General features: G+C 42.3%; 1 protein-coding gene across 6 annotated transcripts in view; it reads right to left on the bottom strand.

Moving 5' to 3' along the window:
- The window catches only part of cabp4 (calcium binding protein 4), a 115,600-nt gene that overhangs the window by 54,441 nt on the left and 35,014 nt on the right, over positions 1-26,145 (bottom strand). For all 6 annotated transcript variants that reach the window (XM_088342869.1, XM_088342865.1, XM_088342870.1 and 3 more), the window contains 2 exons: positions 7,525-7,555; positions 2,340-2,483 (listed from right to left, as the gene is read on the bottom strand). In XM_088342869.1, coding sequence (XP_088198995.1) covers positions 2,340-2,483; positions 7,525-7,555 — 175 coding nt within the window. The remainder of the gene's footprint in view (positions 1-2,339; positions 2,484-7,524; positions 7,556-26,145) is intronic.

Below are 26,145 nucleotides of genomic sequence, written 5' to 3'. Positions count from 1 at the left end.
TTGTGAAACAGTGTATGATATTAGGTACTCCAGGGTATAACATGTAACAAAGACTTTGAAGAGAAAAAAAGAGAAAGAAGTAATTGGAATGTAGTGCTTGCGAACCCAGCCTAAGTTATAAAAATAATGAGGATAAGAATCAGAATAGAACATTGTAATAATATTACAAGGAAAAAAGGGTGCAACAATAAAAACCCAAAATAAGAATTGTCTTTGATCATGTTTATAAAGGTTCTCCTACAGTTAAGCATGACAGCAATGTTCTCTAGACTGGGCAGAGATCAGCAGATGATCTTTTGGGCTGTGTTGATTATTCTCTGTATGTTTTTCTTGTCTGCTGCCTTGCTCCCAGTAAACCACGTGATGATGCCATATGCCAGAACGCTTTATACTGTGTAAAAATACAGAGAAGGCTATAACCAATGGATTGGTTAATGTCATATAAAATTTTGGTCTGCTATTGTTTTGTATTATGGAGTCATGAAGATGGCGATATGCTATTGACTGAATTACTTCCCACTATACTTTTATCATTCCTAATTTGTTCAGAAGCTCATGTGCTACGCAAAGACTTCCCAGTCACAATACTATAATTTTTGTATGGTATTTACTAACTATACCAAAGGTTTGCATTGTTGCTAAACAAAGTAGAAAAAACATGAAAATCAAGGAAGTGAAGCTTTTCAATTATCACTAACCATGAAAGAGGTATGCAAATCACTAACCTTGCTAAATAGCGACCTTTGCTGAGGTACATGGCGGTAACCAATCTGCAATCAGGGCTATTATTAAAGCAAAACATTTCCCCCCAAAAAAATTCTCCTGTCTCCTCAGACCTTTGCATCCCCACACTACCACCACTGTAACAAGCGTAGTCACGCGACACCAAAAGTAAATCATGTTTATTTTTACTTGAGGGGACAGCATGCATTATTCAGGGCCTACTCGGGGGAAAAAAAAACCCATAAAAAACAAAATTGATTTGAATCTATCTATCTTCCCTGGTCATATCCCTCGAGAGGGGTGACTGACAGCAAGACAAACACAAACAAAAAACAAAGAAAGGGAAAAAGTAGCAAAAAAAATCACGCACATTTTTTTGGGGACCATGGCCAACCTAAATGCCCAAACACCCAAACAAGGTAAGCACCTCGGCACCCAAGTAAGTCATGCTTTCTCCCTCCAGATGAAACTGGACACAAGAAATCGGCCATGTCACTCGGGTCAGGGTGACACAACACACTCCTCTGTTCAACAGCAGGCCCCGACAGCTTTCACTGGTTTATTCCTGCCGCATCATACAGGTGCCCTGCCCATCCCTTAGAACGCGTCCAAACATCCCACTATCCTTTCCACTCATTCCTATCACCAACAAGAGCTCGAGCTTCCATTATATTTAGACCACTTTCCTGCAGTGCACTCATAACACTATCCATCCACATCAATTGCGGGCTTCCTCTTGGTCTCCTTCCATTTACTTCTGCTCTGTTGATCCTCATCCATCCTCTCCATGTGTCCAAACCAACCGAGTACTCTCTTGTCCACACGCTTTCTCAGTTCCACTACTACTCCAGTTCTGTCTCTCACAATTTCATTCCTCAATCTATCCAATCTTGTCACTCCTAACATACTCCTCAAACACTTCATCTCAAAAGCAATTTCCTTCTCAAATCTGCGTTCAGGCTCCCAGTCTCTGCACCATACAACACAGTCGGCACAATCACACTCTCATAATGTCCCCTCTTAACATTTGAATAATTTGAATTTGAATAATAGGCAAAAATCATCATGCCAGTTGGAATTCAAATTCCATAAAGAATCACTATAACGCATTAAGCATGTGGTCCTAGAGGGATACCTGGTACCTGCAGGCATCATGTCGGAGACCCATGCACTACACCATGCAGCATCTAGTGGTCAAATACACACTGTCAATTTGTCATCCATATTTATTTATAATGCTATAGAATCATAAGCATGTATAATGTCACATACAGTAAGTAATATTCTATATTAATTTGTTATTTCCTCACGATCTCCTCCCAAGAACAGATTAATGTAGAATCCTTGGGGTCGACTGCAAATATATGTACTTTACTTATTCCAAATCAAGAGAGCTTGACTTTTTATAAATAAATAAATATCTTTCCTTGGTATTGTTAAGGATTTCACAAAGAAAGAAATGACCCTGTTCTCCCTGAAGTATGTTTGCATAATGGTAATTAGCCTGTAAATTGTAATAAGAGTTCTGCTACTCGCTAATGTTAAAAAACACAAATACAGTTTCATCAATGATACATTTAAGGAAGAAATGAAAGTTGAGGTAAAATCATACGCACATCTCATCTTAATCTGCTGGATGATCTCGATCAGTTCCATCTCGGTGGGCATATAGCCCATGGTCCTCATGCAGTCGGCAATATCTTTGTAGTGGATGAAGCCATCCGCGTCGTAGTCAAACTCCTTGAAGGCCTCTCGTAACTCTTAACAAGGGAGAATTGTACTGTACGTCATAATGGTGCCACGGAGGAAAAGGGAACTCAAAAATGTAAATTCAACGGCTTTTGTTTGATTGATTAGTTTACATTTGTATTTCTTTTCACTGGTCACCACATACCAGGTTACAATAAATTGAAAATCAACAGCTTTGATAGACAATTGAAATAGAAGGGCAAAAGACAGACAGGAAAATCTTGGTTCTGTCACCCTTGACAGCCAAAACACTTCTTACATGGTAGATGGTCTGCATTTACTTAGTGCTTTTCATGTTACTTAAGACCTCCCAAAGCTCTTCACAATGTGATTCACAAACACACATGCACACGCACACACGCACGCACAAACACAGGCACAAACACACGCACACAGTCATGGATGCAAGGCACAACCTGCTTATCAGGGGCATTAGGGGTTCAGTGTCTTGCCCATTTAACTCGAAGCGGCCGGATATCGAACCTGTGACCTCTTGGTCCCAAGTTGAGCGCTCTGGGTTATGGTTAGGGTTAGGGATAGGGTTAGGGTTAGGGTTAGGCTTGTGGTTAGGGTTGCGGTTAGGGGGTAAGGGTTAGAGTTACGGTGAGGGTTAGACGGTTAGGGTTAGGGGTTTAGGGTTAGTGTTAGGGATAGGTTAAGGGTTCTACAGCCACATTTTTATACGTTATTCTAGTCATGTATTCAGTTTTTTATAACAAGGCATTTTGAGTAACTTAAATCTCATTTCTTTATTACACAAGATAAATAATCATACAGTTGAACCTCTACTTACAAATGTATTTACCCACCAAGTTTGAGCTTTGCTGAGCCATACGGGAATATATTGCCTCTAGTTACAAAGTCAAAAGTATAGTTCAGTACGTGCTGCTATTAGCCACTCCCACATTTTCCTGAACTTAAATTAACTGTTTCTAGCTTAAAATCTGCCAGGCATTCAATGCCCATGTGTGCTCCCAGTTCAGAGTTCAGAGACAAAAAGGAAGAGGGGTTCAGGTGAGATACCAGGGTGGCGTAAGCAGGAATCATTCAATCAGCCCAAATTAAAAATATCCACATGTTCAAATGTTCTGCATTTATATAGCTCTTTTCAAGTCAATGAAGACATCCCAAAGTGCTTTACTATGTGCTTCACACTTTCCCTTTTCTATCTATTTATCTACCTTTGTCAAGAGTGGTGACCGACAGCAAGACAAACATACAAAAATAAGGAAAATAAAAAGGGAAAAAAAATAGCAAAAAAAACAAGAAAAAAAACCACACACAAACATTTTTGGACCATGGCCAACCCAAATGCCCAAACACCCGAACAAGTTAGGCACCTCGGCACCTAAGTTGGTCATACTTTCGTCCCTCCAGATGAAACGGGACACAAGAAAGCGGCCGTGTCACTCGGGTCAGGGTGACACAACAGCAGAGTCCGACAGCTTTCACTGGTTTACCCTTGCCGCATCATATGGGTGCCCAGCCCATCTTTTAAAACATGTCCACAAATTCCACTATCCTTTCACAACACCTCTCCACTCCTTCCAATCACCAACAAGAGCTCGAGCTTCCATTATATTTAGACCTCTTTCCTGCAGTGCACTCATAACACTATCCATCCTCGTCAATCGCGGCCTTCATCTTGCTCTCCTTCCATTTACTTCAGCTCTGTAGATCATCTTCAACATTCACTCTTCATCCATCCTCTACATGTGTCCAAACCAACCAAGTACTCTCTTATCCACACGCTTACTCAGTTCCACTACTACTCCAGTTCTGTCTCTCACAATTTCATTTCTCAATCTATCCAATCTTGTCATTCCTAATATACTCCTCAAACACTTAATCTCAAAAACATTCAATTTCTTTCTCAAATCTGCGTTCAGGCTCCAAGTCTCTGCAACATACAACACACTCTCATACAGTCCCCTCTTAACATCCATACTCATACTCTTGTTGCTCATCACTCTCCTCAAAGCACCCAAAACCTTGCTTCCTTGATTCGCTCCGCGCAATACCTCGCAATCCATTCCACCAACTGCAACCACATCACGACCCAAGTCCCTAAAGCTTTCTACTTCTTCTGGCACCTGTCCATGCAACCTTATTTCTAAGGCCATGCCCACTCCATCACGTGAACACTTCATCACCTTACTCTTTCCAACATTCACACATAACTTACGCCTATCACATACTCTTCCAAACTCCATTACCAACCTTCTCAAGGTTTTCTCAGAGTCAGCCACAAGCGCTGTGTCATTTGCAAACAACGACTTACCTGCCACACCGTTCCACTGTTATCGATCATCTCTACACCTTTTCCAAATACTCTTGCATTCACCTCTCTCACTACGCCATTCATGTACATATTAAACAGCCATGGTGACAACACACACCCCTGTCTTACACTGGTCAACACAGGGAACCACTCACTTGTCTCACTCCCTACTCTTACGCATGCTCTGTTGTTCACATAAAAACTCTTCAATGCTTCCAAAAACTTTCCACCCACTCCATACATTACCATCACCTGCCACAACGCCTCTCTATGAACTCTGTCATATGCCTTTTCCAAGCCCATGAAAGCCAAATAAACATCCTTACCTTTTGCAAGATATTTCTCACACACCTGTCGTACTGCAAACACCTGATCCACACATCCTCTTCCTTTCCTGAAACCACTCTGCTCCTCCATCACCACTTTATTTGTTTTTCCTCACTCTCTTAATCAAGACTCTTCCATACAGCTTACCCGGCACAGACAACAAACTGACACCTCTCGAATTGCTACATTCATACTTATCACCTTTACCCTTATACAATGGCACCACACATGCACTACACTAATACACAGGAACCACACTACTTAAAAAGCATACATACAACAAGCGTACTAACCAGTCAATCATAACTGTGCCACCTTTCTCAAGCATTCAACAGTACAAGCATCCAACCCAGGTGCCTTTCCCCCTTTCATTTCTTTCACAGCCTCTTGCACCTCCCATGTTTCCACAGGCTTCATATTTAAAATCACCCAACATGGGCATTCTCTCCATACCATTGATCACCTCGACTCTCACTTCTCTTCCATCCTCCACATTTAGCAACTCTGCCCATCTCATCCTGACTGCACTACCGCTAACCAGCAATCTACCATCCTTATCTTTCACTTTCTGTTCCTTTCCAAACTCGCTCTTTCTTACTCTTTTCACTTCTTTCCAAAACACTTTTCTCCTTTCTTCAAAGTTCACTCCTATCATTCGACACCATTCATCATTTGCTTTCCTTTTCGCTGCTTGCACTGTCGCTTTGCCAACCTTTTCTTCACTTTATACCTTTCACATGCATCACCACTCTTATCTTGCAGCCACTCCTCAAAGGCACGTCTCTTCTCTGTCACAGCATCTGAGACCTCATCGTTCCAACATTGACTTCCTTTCCTAATACCTCGACCAACTTTTCTCATTCCACATACTTCTTTCGCACTCCTCAACACTGCCTCTTTAAACCACTTCCATTCAATTTCCACACTCTCCACTTCTCTTCTACTAATCCGTTCATACTCTTCCTCTATCCTCTCTTTAAACTCTCTTTCATTTTCTGCCCTATTCAACTCTAACATTTTCACCTCTTCCCTCACACTCTTCTTATAACTAGCCCTCCATGATCCGTCTATTCTCAGTTTTCTTTCCGCATATAAATGATCAGACATACCACTCATTTCACCTCTGTAAACATGCACATCCAACAATCTACTTAACATCCCTTTCCTAACCATTACATAATCCATCAGTGCTCTGTCCACCATCCCACCACATCCACTCTGACAAAGGTATACTTTCCCGTCCCTCTTTTTAAACAATGTATTTCCAATCACCAACTCATTTTCCACACATAACTCAATCAATTTCTTCCCACTGTCATTTCTTCCAATCTACCAATCACATTTTCAACCGTTCCATCACCCACTCTAGCATTCAGGTCACCTCGTATTACCAGTTTCCACCCTTCTTTCACACTTGCCACACAGTCGGACAATTCCTTCCAGAACTCCTCTCTCTCCTCAGCACTTCTTTCTGAACCAGGTCCATATGCAATTATAAACATCCATACTTCTACACCCCACTTTAACCTCACCCACATCAATCTGGAAGATATCTGTTTCCACTCCACCAGTTTTTCCTTTGCTTTCTCACTCACAAGCACAGCCACTCCTTCTCTAGCATGTCCACCCGTAACTCCAGAATTTCTACCATACATACCTCCAAGCTGTAATTCACCCTTTCCTTTCATCTTTGTTTCACTCAAGGCTAACACACCAACCTTCTTTTTAATGATCATCCTTCCGATCTCCTCTTTCTTCCACTAAGTCGCTTTACTTACACATCCTCTCACATTTAGTGACCCTATAACTAGGGTTTGCGAGACCTTTCGGTCTCCCGCCCCCCTTTCTTTGCCTTGCTGTCTCTTAGGGAGTAGAGATAGAGAGGAGAGGATCCCCAGTCCCCTCGCTCCCTCCACTTTAGTCGCCTCTTACGACACTCAGAGGACCATGATGGGAGAATTCTCTTACCTCTCACGAGGAGAGGGCCCCTCACCACAGGGTATATATTATAATTCATGCGTTTGTTACCTACCTTCTCGATTACTGTAATGCACTACTATCCGGTCCCCCGAAGTCCACAATCAAGAGCTTTCAGCTAGTACAAAATGCTGCAGCGAGGCTTTTAACTAAGACAAGAAAGTTTGATCACATTACCCCGATTTTAGCTAACCTGCATTGGCTCTCTGTTAGCTTAAGTTATGGGTGGGCGGATGGATGGATGGATGGATGGATGGATGGATGGATAGATAGAAAGAACACACAATGGGGCTTTAAGCGTTAAATGTTAAATTGGCTTTGAGCTCAAGCGGAATATTTAGAGCGCTATAAAAAGATTGTGATTCACCCCACTTTTCCAACAGTTAAGATTTTCGGATTGACTTCGCAGGCCGAATTACATTTATATCTCCTCAGATGTAAATCACCATCGGCAAACAATATCTTACCGTCTAACTCCAGTGGCAGCAACTCTCTCTCCTTTGCAGCATAACCAAAACACAGAATTCATACACATTTTTTAATATGAAAATCAAGGTCACTTAAAGAGTTGAAATCATCTTGAGGAACACCCTGTGATGATAACTTCGCGACCGAGGGTTTGGATTAAGGGTTGCGGTTAAGGGTTAGGTTTAGGGGTAACCATTTTGGAAGGACAGAGGGTTAGGGATAGGTATTTGGATAATTCTATTGCGACGATCGAGTGTTAGGCTTCGGGTTAGGAATAGGGTTAGGGATAATGACTTTGCTATGACCAAGGGTTAGGGTTAGGGGTTAAGAATACTGTGTGAGGGATAATTACTTTGCGAGGTCAGCATAGGGACATAAACGACATGACGCTCAGCTTGCAAAGAAGAAAGGCACTGGGAGCGGCTCGCACAACCCAAAGGGGATACAGCACTACCATCAGCCTACTGTCAGCAATAATGGATCAAGCAGAGGACAGACGGCACAAGGACCAGGACAATGCCAGCCACACAGACTCAGCGTTTAAGTCTACGCGTTTGCATTGTACTTCAAAGTGCATGTCTATAAATTCTGCAGCAAATCTATCAAAGGCTAAAGCGGTAGCTGCACGCACAAAGCTAGCATTCATGGAAAAAGAAGTGGTCGTAATGGAACAAAAGTCAGAGTTCGAACTCAATTTACATTTCCTAAGTTGCCAAAAACATGTTGCAGTTGCTGAGTTGTCTCGCAGGGAAGTGTTAAGTACAGGACTTTGGCGATACAATGATTGACCATAAAATTACTGGGCATGGAAGGCACTAAGAGTTGGGTGGCACCATTGCCATTCAGCTACTCTAGACTGAAACTTCCAAGTAACAAAGAGCAAGTACTCAAGAGCCTTCAAACAATTAGAAGAACACTGGATCAAAACCTTGAAATGAGAATACAATACACAGAAGTCTTGCAAAACATGCTGGACAGCGACCATGCAGGGATAGCAACACCCCTGGACTCAAACAAAGAAAATTGGTACCAACCACTACAAAGAAAACACTTTCGGCGGGAAACAACTAAGAAAATGAAGCAAATGGATTGGGATGAACCACTCTTGGTACAAAAGGAAGAAGGGAGCAGATGAAAAAACTCCTTGAAAGACTTAGAGCGGCTACAAGTGCATGTGTTTACAGATCCAGAAAAGCCGACTCTTCTCACAGTACGGCTTACACAGAAGATCAACGCAGTATCTGCACCATCAGGAGACTTTGCACAACCAGACCTCTACATCAAGCAGTGGAAAAGGGTTCAGTGCCTTTTGGAAGCAATACAGATCGGATTCAGATTCAGATTTACTTTATTGTCATTCGTATACACGTGTATACAGAACGAAATGTCGATACATCTGACCCGCACAGTTACTTTGAACGTCAGCCGGGATAGATAAGATTAACCATGTCTTCGTCAGGATTTTAGCGCAGCAGTTCGTCATCTCGCGGTTCGATGCCACTTCCAGTTATTAAATGGTCCAGTTTATTGTCCAGAGAGCGAACGTTGGAGAATGGATGGGAGAGGCGTTTAGCCTTTAGCCTAGCTGTTAGCCCGGCCCGACAACCTCGCTTCCTCGTCCGGCGGTCACGCCGCTGTCTTGCCACTCTGCTTCGCTGCTTTGTAGGCCGCTGGGTCTTGTTGACATAGCAGTCTGTGGCTGATAAACACTCCCGAGTGGTCGTAGCACCGAGCGCTTGATGTCTGGATGATCGCATATCCAGCAAAAAAAACTGTGATCGTATCTTAATCTGCAGTTCGAGCCGACTTTGTGCGCCGTCAAAACTGAGTCGAAGACTGGGTCTTATGGCCGACGTGTAAAAAACTGTTGCGAGCCGATGCAGCCGCAGCCGAACAGGGGCGCCGCCATGATGTGAAAAAACATACAATACAAAAAATAAAATAAAATAATAATAATAATAAAATCAATACAATACATAAATAAATAAAACAATACAAAAAAAAATACAGTGAATATCTTGTAACACTGCAACCAAGAAAGAAATGTACTGATGTAAAACCACATTTAAATGTGGGCGACATTGTTTTGTTGAAAGATGTTTTAGCTCACAGAAATGACTGGTCCATTGGAAGAATTGTAAAAAAAACTTTGAACCAAGACATAAACGTTTGTAAGGCAGAGGTGAAAACTGTTAAATATGGAAATGTGAAAGTATTTTTGAGACCCATTGTTGATATAGTGCTATTCTTACGAGATGATTAATATGGCGTAATGCACATTTTATTTTCATGTTTTTTGTACTACTAATTGTAGTGGCACAATTGTATTGTACCAGGTGAGGAGTGTTCTGACTTGTGGTAAAAAATATAGATTTATCTTAAGAGCCCTCGACAGTCCAACATGGTCATTGTTTTGGAAAAGACAGTGAACGCAGCAGCAACACGGAGGCTAAAGTACTACAGAAGCACAGTGTTACGCTCTGTGAAAAGTCCTTAAATTTGTTGTTGCTTTGGACAATTATTGTCTGTGAGTATTAAACAGATTGTGATGACTTTCTGGATATACTGTTTTTGTTTATTGTAGGATTTTGTACACATTTATCTACTTTTGTGTGACTCTGTATTAGCCTATAGAAATGTTTCTGTATAGTTAGCGAGCTAACAGAACTTTTTTGTACTTTTGTATCAGTTTTACGGCAACCTTGTAAGGGTAGCGGTCGAGGCCTGAATGAACAGCAGTCGAAAGCAAAAAAGTCTGGGTATTCAAGACCTCGTTCGCTAGCTGTCGAGTTGGCCATATCAGTGAAACTTGGGAGCGGGGGCAGCATAGTTAGAGATAATCACTTAATAATATTAAGTCAACACAGCCAACAACAAACGAATGTGATTTCATCTTGCGACGTTCCGTTCCTTTTTGCAAAGTGACGCAATGCCCTCCTTGCAGATAACACAGCTATCAGGCTCCATACGCTTCCTCTTTGCGTATATAAACACTCATCCAAGCGTCAACAAATGGGGGTGACCCAGAGTGAGTGAGTGTGGACGAGCCAGTTGCTTGTCCTGCCGCTACTCTCCCCGTTGCAGCTGGTTAAAAAGTCTTTGCCTGATATTTTTTCTACCGTTAGCCAATTTATACCTCTCCCATATGTCAGTTGACTGCTTCTTAGACCCCACAGCGATACAATAAAAAAATATCATAACCCCAACCCCCCCCTCAAGATTGCAAATCTTGATTTGATCACACTACCTTAAAGAAATTGTAAGTAATTGGCAGGTTTCTGAATATTATTCTTGTACAGGGATCTCCAACATGGAGACCACGTGCACCAGGGTGCCCCCTGAGGACTACTGGGGTGCCGGCATACCTGTTCTTTAAATCGCTCACCAGTGCTGGGTCATTCGGATTTTCAGGTGAAATTGCTTTTTTGTTTCACTCTACTTCTCTCTGTCTCCGCTTTTTGTCTATCTCTTTTCTTTTTTTCTCCCCATCTTTTCTCGCTTTTGTTTTCTCTTTCCTTTCTTTCTTGATTATTATTTATCTCTCTTCTCTCTCATTCCTTTCTCTCTTTCTCTCTCCCCCTCCCTCTCTCTCTCTTTTTTCTCTTATTCTTTATTTTCTCTTTGCTTTCTCTCTCTTTTCTTTCTCTCTCTCTTTTCTCTTTCTTTCTCTCTATCTCGCATCTCTCTTTCTTTTTCTTTCTCTCACTCGCTTTCCTCTCCCCATCTTTTTTCTCCTTATCTCTTCATCTCTTTTTTTCTCATTTCTCAAACTTTTTTCTTTTTATTTTTTCTCTCTTTCTCTCCCCTCCCTCTGTTATTCCTTCTTTCTCTTTCTTTCGCTCTGTCTCACTTCTCCTCTTAATTTATTTTTCACTCTCTGTCTCCCTCCTTTCTTTCTTTCTTTTTTTCTTCCTTTCTTTCTTTCTTTCTTTTTACCAAGTCTATTTAACCATACACCCCAAAATAACTTGAATAACATAGTAATAACATAGTTATAAAATGATAAAACAATTTTTGCTGTAATGCATGTCCAATTGGGTGCCCTTTGCATTAATTTGTAACAAAAAGTAGCTCTCGACTTGAAAAAGGTTGGAAGCCCTTGCTCTTGTACTGCCTGGACAGTTTAAATAGTGCTAAATTTGCGGGACTTAATGTCAGGGGAGTGGCGGAACTGCACCCAATCCCCCTACCTAACTCTGATCACCTCTCGGCTTTATGGTGCCTGTATCAGACAGCATATAAGGTCGGGTCAATGTCATTATTGTGGCAGGTTTGTTTTTTGTTTCTTTTATCTGGTTTAGACATTTTGTTTTTGTTTCCAGTTGTTTGTTACTTTGTTACTAACCGCTAGACCCTCAGTGATACCAATATTACATTCTAAGGCTTTCATCCATCCATCCATCCATTATCTGCACCACTTATCCTCAATAGGGTCGCTGGGGAGCTGGAGCCCATCCCAGCTATCTTCGGGCAGTGGGCAGGAGACACACTGAACCGGTTGCCAGCCAGTCGTAGGGCACACAGAGACAGACAACTCACTCATTCTTTCACACCTAGGGACAATTTGGACCGGCCAATTAACCTGACATGCATGTTTTTGGAATATGGGAGGAAACCCACGCAAGCACGGGGAGAACATGCAAACTCAAGAAAGGAGGTTCGATCTCATGACCCCAGAACTGGGTCGCACACGCGCTAACCACTGCGCCGCCCTGCTGCCCCCAAGGCATTCAATTTTATCTTATTATCACACTATTTTTACCAACAATGCTGAAAACAAATGTTTGAGAATGGAGAAAATTTCATTGTCTGGCATACCTTCTACCACTAGAGGGCCCCACCTAGGGCTTGAACTGGTCACAGGTGTGTCCGATTATCACACACCTCTGCCCTATTATGCAGAACCCTTTAAAAGGATATTTTGAACATTACAGCTGTCGGTTCATCGTGTAATTTTCTCTTCCACAGCCATGCCAGGTCTAATGTCTTTTGTTCCTGGTTTCTTCCATCCATCCATTCATTATCTGCACAACTTATCCTCAATAGGGTCACGGGGGTGCTGTAGCCCATCCCAGCCATCCTCGGGCAGTGGGCAGGGGACACCCTGAATTGGTTACCAGCCAGTTGCACGGCACACAGGGAACAGACAATTCACTCGCTCATCCACACCTGGGGACAATTTGGACAGGCCATTTAACTTGACATGCATGTTTTTGGAATGTGTGAGGAAACCGGAGTGCCCAGAGGAAGCCCACAAATCACGGAGAGAACATGCAAACTCCACACAGGAGTTCCAATCTCATGACCTCAGAACTGTGCCCCACACGCGCTAACCACTGCGCCGCCATGCTGCCCTACCGGTTTCTTATTTGGACATTTTGTTTCTTTGAAAACAAAATGTTATTGTATTACTTTATTCCTTGCATCTACCATTCCTGGCTTTGATTTTCTGGTTTCTGTTTGGGCATTTTGGTAGTGCCCAATTGTTTGTTTGGTATTTTGGTCCTGATTTTGTCAATAATTACCGTCCTAGTTTTGAGCACCTATGCCTGCAGTTCTGCCTCGCCCACATGGGTCCATCACCCCTGAAAACAGAAAGTCGCCCTGAAAGATACAAATAAATTCAAAAAAGCAAAACGAAGGAAACAACTCTGATGATGAATTGGACTTTGAGTTCGTTTACATTTTACGACTTTTTGTTTTCTCAATTCTCTAAGATTCATTTCTGGAAACGGAAAAATAGTGTGATAATGATATAGAATTAAAGCCCTTTTCCTAGGTTACCTGCATCACTGATGGTCTGGTGGTTAGGTTTTCTGGATTTGATTCTTGTTGCAAACAATGTTTTGCAGTTTTGTTCAGTGATGTTTTGGGTTTATCAACATTGCACAAACCTCATGTAGTATCACTCACAAACAAATACTGTGTGCATTTCCAAATTATTCAGGATATAAAGCACACCGGGTAATCATTTAAGTGTTTTTGGTGTGCCTTAGAGTCAGGAAAATATAGTAATTTGCAGAGTTTTTACCATTATACTGTATGATTTACGGAAAAAAAAGGGGGGGAAATGTTTTTACTTCCTGAATAATTTAATAGTGTAATTCCATTCCTTGCAACAATGCTAGCGTTAATAGTTAGCCACCCAGAAAAATCTACTTGAAAATACATAAAAAATGCCTAAAAATACTAAATTTGGATCACATTATATAACGTAAACACAGCAAAAAATGTTCTTTTTGGATGACCTTAACATAAACTAATTCTAGATCATGTCTAAAAAGGACCATACCAGATTTAGACCAAAATTTAACATCCAAAAGGTGCTGTGAAGTCAAGATCCGTGAGCTTAGCACTAGCTGCTAAAATATTCAGTATTAACTCTCCTAGATTAAATTAAAATACGGCTGAGAGGATTAAAGACCTGGATAAACTCGTAAGCAACTGAACACACTTCATGTTGGAACGTCTCTTTCTTTTCTTTTTCTTTAATTTTCTTTAAAAAAAAAGATCTACTCCTCTATTATGCTAATTTTGTTTTCAAGGATGTGACTTATCAAGTTAATCATCCAAAGTTTAAAGACAGACTTTTGGATTATTTTTCTTTCTTTAGAAATTATTAAAAAGCATACAGTCACACCTATTTAAGAGGACAAGAACGGAAAGAAGAATAAAAAAATAAAAAAAGTGCATATAAAATCTACAGTGTAAGACTGTATTATGTGATTTTGTGATGATGATGTGAATGTATAATCAACAAATGAGTTTGATGATAAAAATGTAAAAGTATAATTAAAAAATGAGTGAATGGAATCAATACTCTTATTTGATATTCAAGTCATAATGAACCTTACTTGTGCCTAACTATTTGTTTCAAGGACAATAACAAGATAAACTCTTGATAAAAACAAAAAAAAAGCTGTAAAGAAGAATGTAAACAAAATTGAGCGCAAGGTTGTTTTCTGGGTGGAATTGATATGAGACACCGGGTTTTGGTGCAGGGGGACTGGCAGGCCTTGTGCTGGGCGCAAACTGGCTTCCCAAGAAGACACTTAATACTGAAGTCCAGCTTGACCTTGACTTGTGAATACAGTATGATCATCGGAGCAACTTTAGTGTGAGCAACGCAGAGATGGCATTGGATGGTGTAAGCACCAGTGAGATGCCATCTTGATCCTTACCGAACAGACTACACCGGAGCACAATTTTGATGTAATATGAGCGGCAAAAAAACAATGGAAGTGGGGCTGGGTACGGGCTCTCACCTGGTCTGGCTGGGCTCTGATGGCTCACTCTTTGGTCATGTCCAATCCCACTTTAAATTTTACATTTTTCACGAAAAAATAAGTGTTTGTCTCAGGTTTTACACACTGTATTGTTGTTAGAAAGTGAGGAGAAATGTGTGAAAACAGAAACTTAAAAAATACTGTAAAATACTGTGTATATATCATGATTCAATACTGTGATAATTTTTAATTGATTACAAGTAATTGTTATAATGATTTAAGATATGATTATTTGTTTATATAATTAATAGAAAATATTTTATTTTCTCTTTTCTGTTCAGGCTATTTGTTCATTGAATAATGTGATGTTTGTTACAACATAACTGAAAAGAAGAAAAAAACCGAGAAAATACAATAATTCAAAACAACAAAAGCAGCAGCTAAAGCAGGACTAGACACTAAAGCAAATCTTTTTGTGTTTGCAAAAATAAGACTAAATCCAGGCAACGAACTGCTGAAACAAATTTATCGGGCACTAGCAACAGTCTAACAATCTTTTGAATATTTAAAATCACAATTTTGTTTACGTCTTTCACAATCTTTTTTTTTCATTTCTCACACACACTTTGACATAAGGTTTGATTCCTCCATCATACAGCAACACAAACAAAAATATATACAATTGACAAACCCATAAATAACAAAAAAAAACAACAACAAAAAATGTTAATAAAATAAATAAAATAAAAAGTAAGGTGTTTAGACATCACGTAGAAATTGTGTCATAAGCTTCCATCTTTTCTCAAATTGATCTAGTTTCAGTTGAAGTCTTGGAGTGAATTTTTCCATAATGTACATTTGCTTTAATTTGTCTCTCTATTGTCTTATGTCAGGAAGTTGTGGTTTCAGCCAGGACACTGTGATCATTTTCTTTGCTACCAGAAGCATAACCTTTAGTACATATTTATGTTGACCAGTCAATAATTCTTCTGGCAAAATTCCTAACACATAGGTCACTGGGTCCAACCGCAACTCCCAACCAATAATTAATTTTATTTCTGTCTAAATACTTCTCCAGAAATTTCATATTACAGGGCAATTCCAGAAAATATGCGTAAAATCTCCGACCCTAGCGCAGTTACGCCAACATAGATTGGAGGTATTTTTATATTTTGAAGTGATAGAAGGTGTGTAAAAGAATCACACTTTTACCTTCCATTCAAACTCCCTCCATGTCAGACTGCTGGTTATTTTGTGTCCCTCTTTCAAAGTTTTTTCCCATTCCTCGTCTTTTATCACTACATTAGCTTCTTGTTACGATTTTTCCTTAACCACCATGTCATCATTACTGAGATCCATTCACAGAGCTTTATACAATTTTGAGATAACCCCCTTTATTTATTGTCCTTTTGAGTATGATATTAACAATTCCTCAACTTTAGTTGGCTCTTCACATATTTTCCCCCATTCATCATTTCTGGAGGCCTTAGCTGCAAATATTTGTAAAAATCATTTCTAAATAGGTCAAATTCTTGTTGGAGTTGTTCGAACGATTTCAATGCCTGTTCTTCGAACACTTGGGTAATCAACATCCATCCTTTTTGGTCCCATTTTTCAAATCCTACATCCATAACCCCAGGTTTAAAGTCTGGGTTTTTCGCTATTTTTGTAGCCCTATTCACAGACCTTGATATTTTTAAATGTTTTTGTATTGTTGAGCATGTTTTAATAGTTCCCTTAATCCATTCATTCTGGATTTTTAACTTCTTCCACATCACTGCTGATATGTATGGTAACGATTCCACAGGCACATTTGGACAAGACTGCTGCTCCATGTCCACCCAAATTGTATCTTTGTCTGTAGTAATCCACAAAATAAGAGCTTTAATTTGAGCTGCCCAATAATAATATCTAAAAGGGTTTTGTATTTTATTCTAGGTTTCTTATTTTGCCAAAGGAATTTTGATATCAATGTATTTAACATTTTAAATGTGGATGCCGGGATCAGAATAGGAAGAGATTGAAACAGAAATAATAGTCTTGGTAATATGTTCATTCTAATTGTTTCTACCCTTCTGATGAGGCTTAAGGGCAAAATTTCCCATCTTTTCAAATCCTGCCCTATTTCTTTTATCAACTTTCCATAATTTGCATTAAACAGCCGTGTGGAATATGGTGTAATAGTCACACCCAAATATTTAAACCCTTTATTTGTCCATTTGAAATCAAATGTGCCCGCTTTGAGACTGGTTCGCGCCTCGGCCGAGTCATACCTAATTGGTAAAATGGCGGCGCCCTCTGTTGGCTGCGGCTGCATCGGCTCGCTACAACGGGTCAGGTGTATCGACATTTCGTTCTGTGTACATTGTTACAAAGAATGACAATACAAAGGAAATTATTATTACTATTATTATAACGCTGCTAGCCGCTTAGCTAGCTCCGGCTCTCTATCCACGATGGGGCCCCTTCATCACGCCGGCACGAGAATTATTCAGGGCAAGGAGTTGATTCCTCAAATAAACACATTTTTGTGCGTTAAAACCCATGTCCATAGTATAGAAAGTAATCCAAAGTGTAGCTGTCAAATCGGACGAAAAACACCGAAGATAGAAGCAGACATTAAAAACAATCAATCACAAAAAGTGCGGAATAACACAGAGCTGCTGGAAAGGCTGCCGCTCACGGCGGCGCTGCTTTGATCACATATGATATGTTATTTAGTTATGTTATTTAACACTCTCGACCGCTTTGTACTTGGTCCATGTACTAATGGGTACCTGTCCACTTTGCCATTTTATACAGTATTAAAATCGCCCCCTGTAAAGTAACATTCCCTTCGCACAGTTGGTCATTACTTTGGCTAATAATTGAAAAAATGTCCCCTTTTCTTCAATTGGTGCATGAACCTTCATTATTGATATTTCCATACTGGCCAATGACCCTATAATTATTATATATCGACCCAGATTGTCCTTCACTTCTTTTTCTACTTTAAACGCTACCCCTTTTCCAAGTAAAATTGCTACTCCCCTTCTCTAACCGTAAGAGGCGTAAAACACCTGGTTAACCCATTCTCCGACTGCTCACCGACCCACCCCACAAACACAATCATTAAGTTCGCCGACGATACCACCTTGATCGGCCTCATCACTGAAGGGGACGAGGCTGCGTACAGGGATGAGGTGGAGTCACTGTCAACGTGGTGTTCGGAAAACCACCTCATACTGAACACCACAAAAACAAAATAACTGATACTGGACTTCAGAGGGAATGGCAGGAATGCACCACTCATCATAAAAGGAGACTGTGTAGGGAGTTCACTCCTTCAAGAATCTGGGTGTGCACATCTCCGACAACCTCTCCTGGTCTGCAAACACCAGGGCGGTGGTAGGGAAGGCCCAGCAGCGACTGCATTTCCTGAGAGTGCTCAGGAAAAAACAGCTAAAACAGCAGCTGCAGGTGTCCTTTTACAAAGCCACAGTGGAGAGCATTCTAACGTACTGCTGGGTGCACAGCAGCAGACAGGAAAACGCTCTGGAGGGCCATCAAAACAGCCCAGAAAATCGTCGGTTGCTCTCTGCCCAGTCTGGAGGACATTGCCTGCTCTCGCTACCTCAGCAGAGCAGGAAACATCATCAAGGACTTTTCTCACCCCGGCCACCACCTCTTCAACCTGCTACCTTCCGGCAAGCGCTACAGGTCACACAAAACAAAAACAAACAGGCTCAGAGACAGTTTCTTCCCCAGAACCATTGCTTGGGGTTGTCCATCGATACGATGATGACCATCTTCTTTTAATTGTGAGTCTGCTGATGTTTGAAGAGTCCGATCCTGGATCCACAGATGCGGTTACAGACAGAGCATGTGAAGGGGGTTCTGGGGGGAGCAGGGGTGGCCTGGCGAGCATGTCTCTTTGCACGCTTTGCTGCACGGTGTTGCATGCACTGTTCCTCCATGTAATCCACTCCATGTGAGCAGTGGGAGCGCCAGAGGTCTCGGCAGGAAGCAAGTTCCTCCAGTGAGGAGGGGTTTATCCGACATCTCTTCAGGATGTTCTTCATTTGGTCTTTGAACCGCTTCTTCTGCCCACCAGCACTGCGTTGGCCTAGATGTAACTGACCATAGAGGATACGGCGTGGCAGTCTGTGGCTGGGCATTCGAACAACATGCCCCAGCCACCTAAGTTGGCGTTGGGCCATAATGGATTCCATGCTGCAGCTGCCTGCCCTCTCCAACACCTCTGTGTGCGGCACTCTGTCCCTCCATGTGATGCCAAGGATCTTCTGAAGACATCTTACATGGAAGGTCTCGAGGCTCTTCAGATGGCGGCTGTAGATAGTCCATGCCTCACATCCATACAGTAATGTCGTGATACATACAGCTCTGTAGACCAGCATTTTGGTGTGGAGTCTAAGGTTGTTGTTTTGAAAGACCCTTATCCTTAGTCGACCGAAAGATGCTGATGCTTGCTTGAGGCGGCTCTGGATCTCATCATCCAATGAGCAGGTGTCAGACACTATGCTCCCCAGATATTTGAAGGTGGGCACCATGAGCAGGTGTTGCCCTGCTGCTGTGAGGGTTATTGGGTTTGGTAAGAGGTCAGCACTGGACTGACAGAGTACCTCTGTCTTCTGGGTGTTGATCGTCAGTCCCATTCTGGTGTATGCAGTTACAGCTGCCGAGAGAATGTTTTGCAGAGCCTCCGGTGTATGGGCAACCAGGGCACAGTCATCAGCATACTGTAGCTCAATGATGGTCTCTGAAGTCAGTTTGGTAGTTGCCTGTAGCCTCCTGATGTTAAACAGGTTACCATCAGCCCTGAAGTTGATGGTAACTCCAGCCTGCTCCTCCATCCTTCTACGTAGCAGTGTTGTAACACAGACGAGGAAGATGTTGAAGAGAACTGGAGCCAGCACACAGCCTTGCCTCACTCCAGTTTCGACGCCAAAGGGCTCTGAGCTGTGTCTTCCAACTACCACTCTGGCCGTCATCCCTGAATGGAACTGTGCAAGAATGGTGAGAAACTTGGGTGGACACCCAAATCTCTTCAGGACTTGCCACAGTAGGTCCCTGTTCACTGTGTCAAATGCCTTTGAAAGATCGACAAAGGCGATGAACAAGTCCTTGTGCTGCTCCCGGCATTTCTCTTGGAGCTGACGTGTCACAAAGATCATGTCGACTGTTCCCCTGTCCTTTCGAAAACCACACTGTGACTCTGGGATGACGCGTTCCGATATTTTGGAGATGAGTCTGCGGAGCATGACCTTGGCAAGGACCTTTCCAGCAGTGGCCAACAAAGAGATACCCCTACTGTTGGAGCAGATGGATTTATCTCCTTTATTCTTAAAGATGGTCACAATGTTCGCATCTTTCCACAGTTGCGGGACACACTCTCGTCTCCACACCTCTGAAATATATTGAAACAGTGTCCGTGTACAGAGGTAGCCTCCTACCTTGAGAAGTTCAGCTGGGATGTTGTCAGGTCCAGGGGATTTATTGTTTTTCAGGGTTTTGACTGCATGCAGGATTTCATTGAAAGTTGGCGGGAGGTCGAGGTCTGGCAATGTAGGATGTTCAGGGAGCTCTGAAAGGACAGTTGGGTCCACTGGGGTGGGCTGGTTGAGCAGGGTGTTGAAATGCTCAGCCCACCGCTCCACTATCATAGCCTGATCCTTGATTAGAGATGTTCCATCAGCAGATCTAACAGGTGCCAGTGAGCAGTGTCTGGGGCCATAGATGGTTTTTACTGCATCATAGAAACTGTGCATATCGCTTCTATCAGCGTGAGACTGGATTTCATTGGCTTTTGAGATCCACCACTCATTTTGCAGTTTTCTGAGAGTTCTCTGGGCCTCGGAACGAAGGGCTTGCCATAGCTTTTTATGGAATTGAGATTGTGGGTTGTTCAGGGTGGCTCTGTGTGCCTTGTGCATTCTGTCCAGGAGGGTTGAGATCTCTCCGGCATTCTGGTCAAACCAGTCCTGGTGTTTTTTAGTTTTAAAACCAACGGTTTGGGCTGCAGTGTCAAAGAGGGTGGTAGATATATAGGTCCACTTCTCATCCATCCCAGCCTCTGACATGACCAGCTGCTCAATGTTTGCCAGCCTCTCAGCTAGAGAGCAACGGAAGTTGTCAAGGGTGTCGCTACTGGAGAGTTTGGCACAGTCTAGTGTCTTCCTCTTTGAACCACCATGACGTGCTAGGGGCCGGACATGCATTCTGACCTTTGTCAGAATCATGCGGTGGTCGGTCCAACAGTCTGCCCCACGCATAGCTCTTGTAATGAGCACGTCCTTCAGGTCAGCCCTCCTCACGATCGCGTAGTCAATCAGATGCCAGTGTTTGGACCTGGGATGCATCCAGGATGCCTTATATTTATTCTTTTGTTGGAAGATGGTGTTTGTGATGGTAAGGTTATGTTCCGCGCACAGACTAAGAAGTCTCATGCCATTGGAATTAACTTTTCCAATGCCATGGGCACCAATCACACCATCCCAGTTTTGCAAGTTCTTTCCGACTCTTGCATTGAAATCACCAAGCAGCATGATTTTGTCATTCCTCGGGATGTGACTGAGGATGTCATCGAGTGCCTGGTAGAAGCGATCCTTCTCTTCATCATTCGATGGCAGTGTTGGTGCATAGGCACTAACTAATGTGACATGTCTGCATTTTGCAAGTGGGATGCGAAGAGTCATTAGTCTTTCACTGACACCCACTGGTGACTCTGTGAGCTTCAGCAGTAGAGTGTTCTTAATTGCAAAACCAACTCCGTGAAGATGGTGTCCGCCCATGGGGTATCCCTTCCAAAAGAATGTATAACCCTCCCCCTCTTCATTGAGTGAGCCTTCCTCAAGGAGTCTGGTCTCGCTGAGCGCTGCCACATCCACATTATATCGCTTCAGCTCGTTGGCAATGAGTGCTGTTCTGCGCTGTGGTCTGTCCAGACTGGTATCCAGGAGGGTCCTTATGTTCCATGCTGCAATTCTAAATGCTATTGTTTTTCGACCGCATAGTGGAATGTCCCGACAGGCGCGGTTTCCTGTCCGGGTACTGTGCTGAGTGGGCAATCTTTAGGCCACCTTTTCTAGGCCTTTCCCCAATTGGGGTGAGCAGTGCGGCCACTAAATAGTGCTGCTCAGACGCACATGGGTCTGCCGGAAACAGCTGCCACTCAATCCCAGCTGCTAACGACCCTTGCCCTGTGCCGCTGACGTGCAGAGGTCCAGCTAAGAGCTTCCAGCTCATTCAAACCTGCTGCCGTCACTGGTTACTCCATCGCCGCCAGACTTTTGTGGTCGGGGACTCAGGTAAAAGAAAATACCTGCGCAATGATGGTTTTTAAAGTGGCGTAAGGGGTGCGCTTTCCCCAACGCCACTATCTTGATTGTAGAGAAGATGGATCCAGTGGCAAGGGAGACCCTAGACGACCGGCATCTTCCCACAACTGCAGGCGGCTGCCGGAATCCAGGTCTGTGGGAAACCGCCTCAAAGCGTGCCGCCACCAGCTTTTGGGATCACTCTTAGTCTGGACTCTACCCTTTGACCTGTTCGGCTTGGGTAACCCTGCCAGGAGTACGAGACTCCCGCCGACATAGCTCTAGGGGTCATTGAGACGCACAAAGTGCCCCACCACGATAAGGTGGTGATCCGTCGGGGCACCCAGAACCATTACCACCCTAAACAGACACCGCACAAAAAACTGAAAAACTCTTGCAAAAACACTACCTCATACGAACGTAAAATGGTACTCATGTCTATGTCTCTTGCACATGTTGACTGCACTATGTTTACTGCTCACCTTGCACAATGTTGACTATTTTTTTTGCACTGTGATGACTATTTTTGCACCAAATGCATATGTTGACTATTTTTTTGCACTATGATGACTATTTTTGCACCAAATGCATATTGCACAAACCTTTACGATACCAAACTCTATGTGACATCCTACATGCCAACGTTTCTTGTTTAAATATTGTGTAAATTATAACTATAATCTTATCCTCCTTGTTTTATAACCTTATCTTCTTTGTTCCTTCATCTTCTTGTTTTTTTTACCTCACTGTGAATGTGTGAAACTGGAGTGTCATGCCCAATTTCGTTGTTACAATATGTTAACCCATTTTGTTACAATGACAATAAAGGTATATTCTATTCTATTCTATTCTCTTTTTAACTTCTTATGTTCAATCTCTGTCGAATGTGTCTCTTGTATAAAGCTACTGAGATGGCAATGTTTTGAGTTAATTTAATATCTTCTTTCGCTTAATGGGGTGGTTCAGCCCATGTATATTATATAAAACAATATTTAGATTTCTCAGGTTTTTTATTGAGTCCCACTGATTTTCGAAGCATACAAAAAAAATACATTACCTCCTAACACCTCCACTGAAAAAACAAACAAACTAACTAACAAACACACATAAGACCCCACCAAAAAGAAAAAAAAACACACCCAAAAAACAGAAATACATGTCTTCCAAGAGTCCAATCGGAGAGTTGTGGGTACCCACCTGGAAATATGCACTCAGTGCTTGAACAACTTTTGTACAGTTGTCCATAGTTATAACTAACTAAATATTTTAGTGTAGATCTACACAAGAAAAACAAAATATTGTTTAATTTAAAGATAATAAATTTACTTACTTCTAAGTTATTGAATACCTAACAGAAAGGGTTGAAATGGTCCTTACTCCTTCACCCCAAATCAGAATTTAGCTTTGTTTTGCTCCATGAGAGCTTGTAAGTCACCTTCTGCGATGGGGGTGTTCCTTCGCCTTCCTCTCGTTCCGGTCACTGTGGTCCAAATGTTCTTCTCCAACATCCTTTGAAGTGGCTCCGTATTGTCTTCTTCCACTTCGATCCCCATTTCTTTTAGCAATGGGGCTGCATCCATCAGTGTAAAAAATGTCTTTATTCCTGAATCCTAAAACATCTTCAGCTTGGCAGGACATGGAGAATGTGCTTTCACAATTTTCTCCTTTAGCTTTTTGATGACGTCCCTTACTTGTTTCCTCTTCTTTTGAATTTCCTGGTGTAGTCTTGATTGAAGTAAACGGTCTTGCCTTCGTACTTTGTCTTCTGTTTCCATGCTTCCTTCATCACGGAATCTTTTACTCCGTAGTCAACGAAGCGCACGATAATTGCTCGCAGCGGTGCCGTATTATCTTGAGGCTTGGGCACCGGTGAATGTGAAAGTCCACGTGCCCCGTTGTCGGAATGTTCAACTCACCGAAGTCTGTTATGAAGTCGATTGCATCGTTCCTCTCGGCACCCTCCGGAATGCCATGTATTCTAATGTTGTTGCGTCTTGATCTTGACTCCAAATCCTCAAACTTTGTTGCTAATTTGGCAGCTTGTTGGAGAAGGAAGGCTGTGCAACGCTCTAATCGTGCCGTTCGCTCTTCCGTGTTAGCATTTAGCTCCTCCATGCGTTCCACTTTTTGCTCCAGAAACACAGTCATTTCCAAAAGCTCTTTGATGCTTTTCTCAAGTCTTGCCATGGTAATCTTGTTCTCGCTGGATGCTTCGGTTTGTTCTTGCCTTAATTTACGCATCTCATCGAGAGTGGCCGAGTGGTTTCCGCCGCCGGTCAGCGCCGTCCCATCTGCTCCCTTGTTCTTTTTATCCTTTGCGCCAGTTTCCTCAACAAGTCTCCCCTTCTTGACCATATTTTATTGAAGTGTTTTTCTTTTATATGAGTTACAAATTATGCCCTTTCTGTCTTTCTTGTAGTAGGTATTACGTTAGTCTGTAGTGGTTTTTGCCAGAGCTACTTTCCTTGCTACCATACCACATGGCGCCACCGGAAGTCCGTAAACACATACCTACTTTTACAATCTAACATCTTCATCTCAGACATAGTTCCTGATTTGTAAATTATCCCGAAGCAACCCAATAAATAAAAACGGTGCCTCGTTTGTTGCCTATGCTAATTGCCTACCATTTGCCTCAGTCCTCCAAACAATTGTCAAATTTGCATATTTGCAAACACATACTCCATTCCATTTGCATACCGTTTTTAATGTTTACAGTGCATGATTTAAAAAAAATAATGGATTGTCTCAGTGAGAGCAGAAGGACAACGCTACCAATACACAATTTAGCTGGGGAAACATTATCGCATCTACATAGGGAAGCGAGGAAGATAAAAGCTTTTTCATCCTCTTAGGAGATATATGGAGATGCAGCTCGCCACGAAATCTCTGGATTTCTATAAACTCAAATAAACTTGACTGGCGCACCAGTTTATGAACGCTCTGATTATTTCTTCTCTCTAACGGTTGTTTAACATTTTGACACTACGAGGAATTGATGGCCATGTAATTAAGTTGTTATACATTATGGCAGTGAATTAGAGTGCTCGTCTTGGGACCGAGAGGTTGCAGGTTCAATTGGGAAATACACTGAACCCCTAATATCAAGTCAAGTCAAGTCAAGTCAAGTCACGTTTATTTATATAGCCCTTAATCACAAAAATGTCTCAAAGGACTGCACAGGATTACAATTACAAAATTACACAATTACCTGATCCTAAACCAGCATGCGGGCAAGGAACAACTCAAAAACCTCAGTGTGAGGGAAAAAAGAGAAACCTTGAGAAAGGATCTCACATGTGGTAATCCCCCTTTCAGGATTGACCAGGGTGAATTACAATTAGCATTACTGTACACATTTTAGTAGACATTAGTTAAGATGTTAAAGATGTCAGGAAAGAGCATGACACCAACGACGCCCCCAGCCGGTAAACTAGTCCAGAAAGTCTATGACGGCCACGACGCTGCTTCCCATCTCTGCCAGCTGGTAAATGCAGGGGTTGACATGCTTGCAGGTCAGACGCTGGTCCGCTGACTCATCTCAAATCATCCTTCTCCTTCGTATCAGCCAGGCAGGCGTCGGAAAAAGACAGGACAAAACAGAATATGAGGTGGGCATCATACGCTTTGGAATAGAAGTGTGCCTTAAGCCTTGGTTTAAAAACTTCCGTTGAGCTTGCAGATGTTATCTCCAGAGGCAGGGCGTTCCATAGCACCGGGGCCCGGATGGAGAACGCTCTCGAGCCTGCAGACTTCTTGGCTCTCGGAGTCACAAGTAGACCGGCATTTTCCGAGCGCAGACTCCGTGCAGGAACATAGGGGGAAATCAAATCTCATATCTCCTCCGATATGCAGGTATGAACTTTGCATGGCTGTCGCGGTTATCGGCGTGTGTGTGTGTGTGTGAGTGAGTAAGTGTGAAGCACATTGTAAAGCACTTCGACATACGATATTTTCACTTTACTGTGTGGAATAAGAAGGTTTTCAGCCCCCTGTTACAGCCTTTTCCCCACTGTATGACAATCAGCAACAAATCAATTATTTCTACAAATGATTTATTGGCCCCAATTTTTACTAC

This window comes from Urocampus carinirostris, chromosome 8 (genome assembly GCF_059441175.1).
Source record: "Urocampus carinirostris isolate Australia breed hairy pipefish chromosome 8, RoL_Ucar_1.0, whole genome shotgun sequence".
NCBI classification, from domain to species: domain Eukaryota; kingdom Metazoa; phylum Chordata; class Actinopteri; order Syngnathiformes; family Syngnathidae; genus Urocampus; species Urocampus carinirostris.
Note: the sequence above shows the minus strand (reverse complement) of the source record. Positions and strands in the feature narration are given on the sequence as shown.